The 9,468-nt window shown below is 35.2% G+C and overlaps 1 protein-coding gene across 2 annotated transcripts; it reads left to right on the top strand.

Annotated features, from left to right (window-relative positions):
* The first annotated feature begins 376 nt into the window (after positions 1 to 376).
* On the top strand, positions 377 to 5,644 carry LOC111502792 (uncharacterized). 2 transcript variants are annotated; one of them, XM_074185060.1, is made up of 3 exons: positions 377 to 1,299; positions 1,411 to 2,985; positions 5,222 to 5,644. In XM_074185060.1, exons 2-3 carry the CDS (start codon positions 2,943 to 2,945, stop codon positions 5,479 to 5,481), a joined length of 303 nt encoding a protein of 100 aa, XP_074041161.1. In that variant the 5' UTR covers positions 377 to 1,299; positions 1,411 to 2,942; the 3' UTR covers positions 5,482 to 5,644. The 2 variants fall into 2 exon arrangements, with proteins under 2 accessions (XP_074041161.1, XP_023012721.2); XM_023156953.2 differs by having other exon boundaries at positions 377 to 2,985.
* The last annotated feature ends 3,824 nt before the right edge of the window (positions 5,645 to 9,468 follow it).

The raw sequence follows: 9,468 nt of genomic DNA on the forward strand, positions 1-9,468 counted from the left end.
ATTTTCCTTTTTTTAGTAGAATATATAGGTACGTATAAATTATTTCAACTTGATATAGGCGCTGTTGCCAATATGTGAATTAGGAACAAATCCCTTTAAAAATTAAGACGAATTGGAAATAGATATGATGTTAGAACTACTTTCAAAACAAAAAATACGCTGAGATCTATACTCACACATACAAAACCCAACAACACTGAAGAAAAAACAAAAATTGTATTTATAAAATACCTTGTTCTTGTGGTAAAAGTTACATTGGTGAAACCTCAAGACCATTGAAAGTGCGTGAGAATGAACATCGAGATTATATAAAAAATAGACAATTGACAGGATCAAAATTATCAGAACACATTTTAAAATCAGACGGTGAACATCGGGTGGAATGGAATAGAACAAGAAAGATTACCAATGAGCCTCATTCTAAGAGACGTAAGCTAAAAGAATCAGCGTATATTCTCATGTCTGGAGAGAATTGTATCTCGAATAGCTCCTTAGAAATAGACCGTACTTGGCTACCCATCTTGAAGAAAACTTTGGATAGTGGCGAAATGGCAACAAACTGATATCGGAGAGTACCTTGTATTACATCGAATGTTTCAGTTGTCAATCAACAACATTGACATAATTTCATATTTCAAAACTTCTTTGACATCTGTCGAAGAAGTAAAGAAATAAGCTATCAAAAAAGGAATAACTGCGTATATATTCGAATTTTTTTTATCCATTTTTGAAGACGGAGGCACATTTTGGCCTCCGAAACGTAAAAGATAAGTATTATTTCTTAATAATCTTTTTTTGATAGGCAAAATTGTTATATACGACTGATAAATAGAAGATTTTCTCTGTGAAAAATACTTCGATTTTTACGCAGTAACTTATCGGGGTAAACTAAAAAGTTTGCCCTTCTACACTTGTATAAAGTTCTCCATTATAATTTTTATATTTTTTCAGATTGTGGAAGGTAACAATTACCCAAAAAAGGTCGATAAAGTACAAGTTTGTTTCATATTCTGATACATAATAATACACCTAGTACAAACATCAAAATTGACTTAGCACCCCAAAACAATGAAATGCACTTTTCCGATCGACAGCCGATTATATATTCCCTCGATGTATTTATTGGAAAAGTTCATAATATCAAAAGCCCGCTTCTCAAATTAGTTTACGTGGCATAAAGTTGAAACACTAAACAAGCAACAGCGAGAACTTGATTCTCCAAAATAAAAATGCTGTTTGCATAAACCTATCACCTAATTTGCAGCAGATTTTCCTTTGAGATTCAATTGAGCCAGTGCGGTATGTAACTGATTTTATTTTAGGGGACTCAGATACAATCGATTCAATGTTGAATATTCTGAAAGAATTGTTTGAAGGTGATTGACAATGTTTCATGATGAATTTCACTAGTTTTCTAGATTTTTACTTCCCATAATACAACCACAAGGAAAAACATCGTATTTTGTGAAGAATTCAAGGCATTTTGTCGAACTACTAGGGTCAATTGAAGTCACACATGAGGATCAACTAATTAGCTTCGACGTGGAAAGCCTTTACAGCAACGTTCCGGTCGAACAAGCACTCCAAATCATACAGAGAAAGCTATCCAAAGACAGGAAACTGAAAGAGAGAACGAATCTACCGATAGAAGTAATTATGGAATAACTAGGATGCTGTGTACGAAACTGTTATTACCAACTGAGGGACGAATTCTTTATTTTGGGTCCATTATTTTATGCAATTTATACTGCACAGTTCGTAAAGTCATTAACTCGTTGCAAGTATTATTTATACGCAGGCGACACGCAGCTATACTTTTTCTTTAACCCATCAGATACTGCAGGAGTAGAATATTCCCTCAACTATCATCTGCAAAAACTTTTTGAAATATCAAATGAACATTTATTGAAAATCAATTCAAAAAAATCCATGGCTATACTTTTTTGTAATGATAGAATCAGAGAAGAATTGCAGGCATCTTTGAACATCAGGATGGCTAATGAGATTATTTCTTTCAGATCATCCGCTAGAAATCTGGGCTTGATAACTGACAATAAACTCAAATTCACGGAGCACGTCACGTCAAAGTTGAGAATTGGCTATGCTAATTTGATAATGATCTACCACCAGAGAAATTTTATGAATCAAAGCAGAAAGAAAGTACTATGTAATTTAATTGTTCTCTCACACATGAACTTCTGTGATAACATATGATATTTGGTATAAGGCGAAGACAGAGAGTGTCGATTGACTGAAGGAAATAAACTGGGTGGAAATCGAAGACTACTTCATACAACCTGTTTCTTCTATAAAATTTTAAAATAAGAAATAAATCCATATTTACCCAAAAAAATCATCTTTATAAGCCATGTTCATAATGTCAATATTCGTAGAAGAGGAATTATAACTATACCCTCCCATAAGAAAGAGATATTCAAACGTTCCTTCACATGCTGCACGGCAAATATTCTGAATAAATTCCGCAAAAATCCATGGAGTCATGATTAAAATCCAACAGGCACCGCTGTCATAGCGCCTTGAGGATTTTTCTGTAGTACTTGTGTTTTGTCTTTAAAAAAAACCTAGACTAAATGTCATTTTGACACATCTAATATTCTGAAAATCATGACTTTTCTGCTAGATTGGTTGACACTTGGTACGACGGAAAAGATTGTGATTTGTGGGATTCCCATGCATGTGGGAGTGTAATGGAAAAATATTCCTGTCAGAAATCCTCGTGAACCCCTTCCACCAGACACACCACTGGGTCTTTACCTCCTCTTGGCCACGACATTGATAAGATATACACAGCAAATCCCCTCTCTTGCACTGGAGGAAAAAATAGGCGAGTTGATGGAACTTTATAAAAGAACTTGTTGCCGAATTGGAAATTCACTTTCGGTGGTGATTTTGTCATCGACGCAGCATTCAGAGAATTGACTATGACGAAAGAGTTAGCTCTTCTTGCACTGCTCTTCATATTCGGTAAGTAGAATTTCACAAAAAAGTCTGATTTGTTTTAAGATGGTTGATAATGATTTTCAGTGAATGTTTCAAACTTTGACTTCCACTAATAATAATTATGATGCATTGTTTGGAACCTTTGGTGTAGTAATGAATAATCCTGGAGTTTTTTCCCAACACCAAATCATTATTTTTAACACCTAGACACGTGTTTCGATCACCAAGTGATCATTTTCAAAGAGGAAGATTAAAACTGTTTTGATCTTCCTTGAAATAATTCTCATTGCATAGCTCCCTGAGGAGATTTTATTCTTCAATTGGTTGAGGTGTGCTTCAAACTTCAATTTACTGTCATTATATATGCCCAAAAATTTTGTGCAGTCTTTATTTTCAATCTTCTCATTTTCTAGAGGCATATCTTCTAAAGTACATTTGAAAGTTAATATATTTGTTTTTTTTTATATTAATATTTCATTCATGTTGATTCTGTTTGTTCTTTGGTAAATCTTAAATTTTTTGACAATCTATTTTAAACGATGAAATTCGAAATTTATGAAAATCTGATCGTTTTATTCAAATTGCTAATGAAAATATTCATTTCGCTGGTAATTATGAAATAGATTATTAAATTATTCTTCGTGTAACGAATATCAATCAACTGCAAACATGAAAGAAAGAAATCAATCAATTTCAATATTTTCAATATTTGAAAAAGGATGAATTCATGAAAGATATCAATACTAGTATTTCTAGTATGAAGGGTGCTTTAATAAAATCGTTTGCAGAAGTCATCAAGGAGTTGTGGTCAGAAGATTCTTTTGATAAAGTAGTAAATACAGCCTCCTTAAAAAATCAGATTCAAAGTTTTGCTCCTCGATTCATGGGTAATTCCCATCAAGACGCCCAGGAGTTTCTCCGTTATCTTTTAGAAGGATTACATGAAGAGGTTAATATAATTAATGAGAAACCTAAACCAATCTTAACGGAGATTGACGAAAAATTGAGCGACAGCGGAAATGCACAAGAGTCATGGCTCACATATTTGAGGATACATAACTCTAAGATTGTAGATAATTTCGTTGGCCAATTGAAATCCACGATGAAATGCACACACTGTGGATACTCTTCAGTAACATTTGATCCTTTCTGGGATTTGTATCTCTCCATACCACAAAGAACCGACCAATTGACTTTGTGGCAATGCTTAGATTATTTTACAAGAGAAGAAACTTTGGATGGAATTGAAAAACCGACGTGTTCGAAATGCAAGGAAAGGAGAAAATGCATAAAGTCCCTATCAATCCACAAGTTTCCCTATATTTTAGTAATACATTTAAAAAGATTCTCTACAACTGAAAATAGAGGCAAATTGAATGATGTCATCGAATTTCCTCTAGAAGGATTGGATATGGACAATTTTGCAGGAGAAAATGTGGCTACTTGTTATAATCTATATGCACTTTTAAATCACAGTGGGACTACTAACAGAGGACATTATACAGCATACTGCAGACACCCGTATACTAGCGCGTGGCACAAATACAACGATTCACACGTGTCACCAATTTCACCAAAGTCGCTTGTGAGTGGAGAAGCATACGTCCTCTTTTATGTAAAGGATGGAACAAAATCGCGCCTTCAAGATAACCGAGGGAAAGTTTAACTTTTAGTTTCTTCAATTTTGTAATTTTTTTCAACATCTCATTCTTGTAAATAAAACTCATTTATTTCAAAACAAACTCTTTACAAAGTTATGTAGATCATGCAAAGAAGTAACTTTCAGACGAAAACTGAAAGAAAACGCCCTTTTGAAATAACTACTTTCTATAACTACTTTGTAAAAAAGATGAAGAAGTAGAAAGCCAAAACGTCTTTTCCCAAAAAAATAATTCCCTTCTAGAAATATACCCCTTTCATACATACATACAATGTAATACAAGGTGTTTTCTGATATTAGTTTGTTTCGCCACTAACCATATTTCCCTTCAATACGGGTAGTTAGAAAAATCCCACATTTTTTTATTATTGATGGAGATAAAGAAAGCCAAAAACTGTTATAAAACAGTTATTATCGAATCGTAATGAATATTCTATCAAATTTTCAGTTATCAGAAATTTTTATTTGCAGTTTAATCAAGGCAATTTCCTCAGTATAACATACTTTTGTAGGTCGGAAAAGCAATCCCTTCATTTTTAATTCACACGAAATAAAAGTACTTTAATATCCTTATAGACTAAAAAAACCTTACTTTACTAGGTGTCGTTTGGAGCGAAGCCCAATCCTGCAACTCCTGCGGCTCAGAATGTCAATCCGCCTGCGGCACTAGACACTTCAGGACTTGTTGCTTCAATTACCTGAAGAAAAGAAGCTCGATAACCGATGCACTACCCATACCCATGGATCCAAGTCTAAGACTGGAGCTTTGGTTGGCCAAATCGAGATATCCATATTTTCAGCAGAGAAACATGGTGGAAGCCGATGCAAGGGATATGACTAACGATCTTGGTGACGCCTGATCGTTGCCAAGATCTCACTGACATTGACCTTCGACCAAATGGTGGTTTTTATACGAGAAGTTGACGAATATTTTTAGTCCTGTTACTTGCTGAAATGGATGTTGTTCAAATGTTTGTTACTGTTTAGTTTGGCTGGATATTAAACCTTTATTCAAATAAGACTATCTCAATATTCCTAAAAAAGATTATTTACATTGACCCAGTTTAGGTTTACAGATAGACTTCAACAGTTTCGACCATAAAGCTAAAGTAATACCGGGTGTAACTGTAAGTGTAAGTGTAAAACATTTGAGGAGGTGATTACTCATCGAAAAAAAGATAGGATCTTTCATATAAAGAAACTTCATTGGAGCATCCCTTGTTAAGATACAGCCCCTTAAAGGGGGTACATAAAATTTGTATAACAATTTTTTTCACAAGCACTGAAAAAGTTACAATATTGAAATTAACGTGACGTTTTATACTACCAAAAAGACATTTAGCCAGTAATTTATTTGGTTTACCCCATGGTTGTAAGAGGTGGAAAACGCAACCCCTAAAATTTATTTCCAATGTAACTTTTTGCCTTATTATTTGTTTACCATTTAAAACTTTATTTCCGATAACCTGTTTCATTCTAAACAAAAAATGTCTGTTGGGTTTTTTGCCCAAAACAAACCAGTTCGCAGCAAAAAATTATTTTACGAACAACTACAGAGATACATCGTCATGAATGCGAACTGGATTTATTGTTATTTTGTAATTATTACCTGCATTAAACCATTGAAGGGTAATAAACAAAACTAATTTATTATTAACAAAACACACAACATGTAGAAATCATAGTAAATGTTCAATATGTCTACCTTCAGACATTACGCATGCGTCTAGACGTCGGCGCATTGAGCCACGTATTCGCTCAAATATTTCTGGAGTCTCTCTGATTATCCTGCACGCATCGATGATGCGGTTTCTTGAGTCCTCTACATCGCGAACAGGAGTACGATAAACCAAATGCTGTAAATGGCCTCAAATAGAGAAATCGAGAGGATTGAGATCCGGGGATCGAGCTGGCCAGTTCTGTGGTCCTCCTCGACCTATTCACTGATTTGCATATGTTTCAGTTAAATGCTGACGTGCTACTTGACTAAAATGGGCGGGAGCTCCATCATGCATAAAAAACATATTCCTTCTGACGCCCAAAGGAACTTCCTCCAGCAGTACTGGATGCACTTCTCTTAAAAATTGAACGTATACCTCACCATTTAATAGAGGAGGTAGAAAATGAGGCCCAATTAAATCATCCCCAATAACTCCGAGCCACACGTTAAGAGAAAACTCTTCTTGATGGTTAGTTTCGACAATAGCGTGAGGGTTTTCATCAGCCCATATGTGGTAATTATGAAAATTAATAATCTTGTCCCAAGAAAAACTACATTTGTCTGAGAATCCTGCGTTCTTTTGTCGAATGAACCATATTCTCGTAATCGTTGATGAAGTCGAGCAAATATTCTATGTGAAGGATGCTGCCGTTGAGGATACATTTCAGCATATCTTCTAGAAGTTTCTTACCCATTCCCCTGGGACAGACGGTAAACGTAATGCATATCAGCCATTTCCTCATTTGTGTATGCCATTTTAATAAAAAGTGAATTATTAAAGTAACAAATTGAGAACAGAACAACAACACACAATTAGTATTAATTCAATTTCGAAAATTCACAAACTTACAGCGTCATACCAATTTAATTGTCACTATCGCTAATAGCGTTCTACTAGATAGATTAGTTTCTTATTTTCGCATTTATGACAATGTATCTCTGTAGTTGTTCCTAAAATATTTTTTTGCTGCGAACTGGTTTATTTTGGGCAAAAAACCCAAAAGACATTTTTTGTTTAAAATGAAACAGGCTATTGGAAATGAATTTTTAAATGGTACACAAATGATAAGACAAAAAGTTACATTGGAAATAAATTTTAGGGGTTGCGTTTTCCACCCCTTACAACCATGGAGTAAACCAAATAAATTACTGGCTAAGTGTCTTTTGGGTAGTACAAAACGTCAGGTTAATTTCAATATTGCAACTTTTTCAGTGCTTATGAAAAAAATTGTTATATACAAATTTTATGTACCTCCTTTAAGGAGCTGTATCTTAACAAGGGATGCTCCAATGAAGTTTCTTTATATGAAAGATCCTATAGGTTTTTCGATGAGGAATCTCCTCCTCAAATTCAGTTACGCCCTGTATTATGCGTCCATTCCAAAACAGCCCAGTTACATAATCTGGCAAAATTGTTGAGACTTTCGCGGCCGAAGTTTTCATTGTCACTATTTTTAGGGTTTTAAGGCCGTCGATTTTGGGAATTTCTTCCTGACGTTTCGCTAGCGTGTTGGTAGACTGTATTAGCACACTAAATTAAGTGAATTTTTTTTCAATGTACACCCAGTATAAGGAGAACCTATCACTCAGCTGATCAATAAATTATCAGTATCATTATATGTACAGAGTGTCGCAAAATTCAGTTAACACGTGATATTTCTGTTATTAGTAAAGCTAGACAAATAAATCAAGGGCGGTAGATCAGAATGATCTACCGAAACCATCTTTGAAATGATTGTAATCATTGCAGTTCCTAGGAAACCACACCCACAACAACTGTCCAGTTCATTTGAAACTTCATGTCTTCCCCTAGTTTTTGAAATGACACCCCAAAAAGGATACAGCCCATTTAACTCTCCCTATCACTGTTGATGGTATTCAAAACCACTTTCGACTTTTTGATCAAGGATTTCCACTCAATCGAATAACAACCTCATCACTTCGGATCCACACTTCGGAAGTGCCAAGATTTTTTTTCATGGGCGTCAGTTTTCCAATATGAACCGAAATTGAATCGAATGTCATATATTTCAGAACAGCTTTTACTGCTAGGCAACTAGGCACCACAGCCCAAAGAGAAAGGATTCTCCCAACATCAGATAGCGCTGTTTCGACCTGCCTAGGTATCATCAGTGCTGCTATGATGAACCAAGACTGCATGCATTGCTATACTTTCTTCAAAGGACAAAGTGGGGGAACAAGGCGCATTTCAAGGTCTCGCGTCGCGTCGTTGGTAAGTGTTTCAGAGAGACGTTAGTGAGTGGGACATGTGCGGCGTAATCGATGCAGAGAAGGATGGAATGAATATCGGAGGGATTCAAAAACAAGAGCGTGGTTGAATTATAAAAATAATAAATGTAGATGAAAATTTTGGAAGCGTGAAAGTGGACTACTAAAAATGACGAATGAAAAATCAGATTGAGGAAAAAACATGGCGGCAAAGTAGCAGGCATTCATTGGAGTTTTACAGGGTGCGTCAAAATACATCATTTAAGAAAGAAACATTACGGTTTAACGGAGCTGTGAGGTTTCAACGGGCGACCCCTCAATGTGTACAGGGTGTGTCAAAATACAACATTCATGGCGTCGATGTGTACAAGGTGCGACAAAAAATATATCTTGAAAAACGTGACAGTTTAACGAGGCTGTAACATTTCAACGTGCGATCCCTCAATGTGTACAGGGTGTCTCGAAGGTAGGGCAATGCCATTTCAAAATACGTTGTTTTACATGCGTTTCGACCATTTTGCCTGCATTCATTTTTTTCCCTTTTGTTAAGCTGTATCTTCGTGTTTCAATATGACAGTCATCTGTCAGCTGTCATTTAGCGCGTTTCGCCAACCAAGTAAGCATCATCAGGAGATGACTAAATTCCATGCTTTGTCGTATGAAGTTCATTTTGCGAATTTTTGGACCTCCGAATGTAACCTTGTGGAATACTCAACTCAACTTATGATACAGAGTGGTGTCGGTCAGCCAATCTGATACTTCAGAGAAATACTAGTTGTTGTGACATCCTGTATATTCACTTCAGAATGAATTTGTCAGTCTTCAAGATAAAAATGCAAATTTCAGTTCAATAAAACATCAACATCCATAAATATATGAATTTATTATTTTTTTCTCA

Source organism: Leptinotarsa decemlineata, unplaced genomic scaffold (genome assembly GCF_025532065.1).
Source record: "Leptinotarsa decemlineata unplaced genomic scaffold, Ldec_3_MD MMD2_tig00026361_RagTag_RagTag, whole genome shotgun sequence".
Lineage (NCBI taxonomy): Eukaryota > Metazoa > Arthropoda > Insecta > Coleoptera > Chrysomelidae > Leptinotarsa > Leptinotarsa decemlineata.

Bases quoted from the DNA above. Each gene is read 5' to 3' on its own strand.
- LOC111502792 (XM_023156953.2), top strand. From the start codon at position 2,943: ATGACGAAAGAGTTAGCTCTTCTTGCACTGCTCTTCATATTCG. The intron at 2,986-5,221 runs GTAAGTAGAATT...TTACTTTACTAG, and splicing joins TGCACTGCTCTTCATATTCG to GTGTCGTTTGGAGCGAAGCC.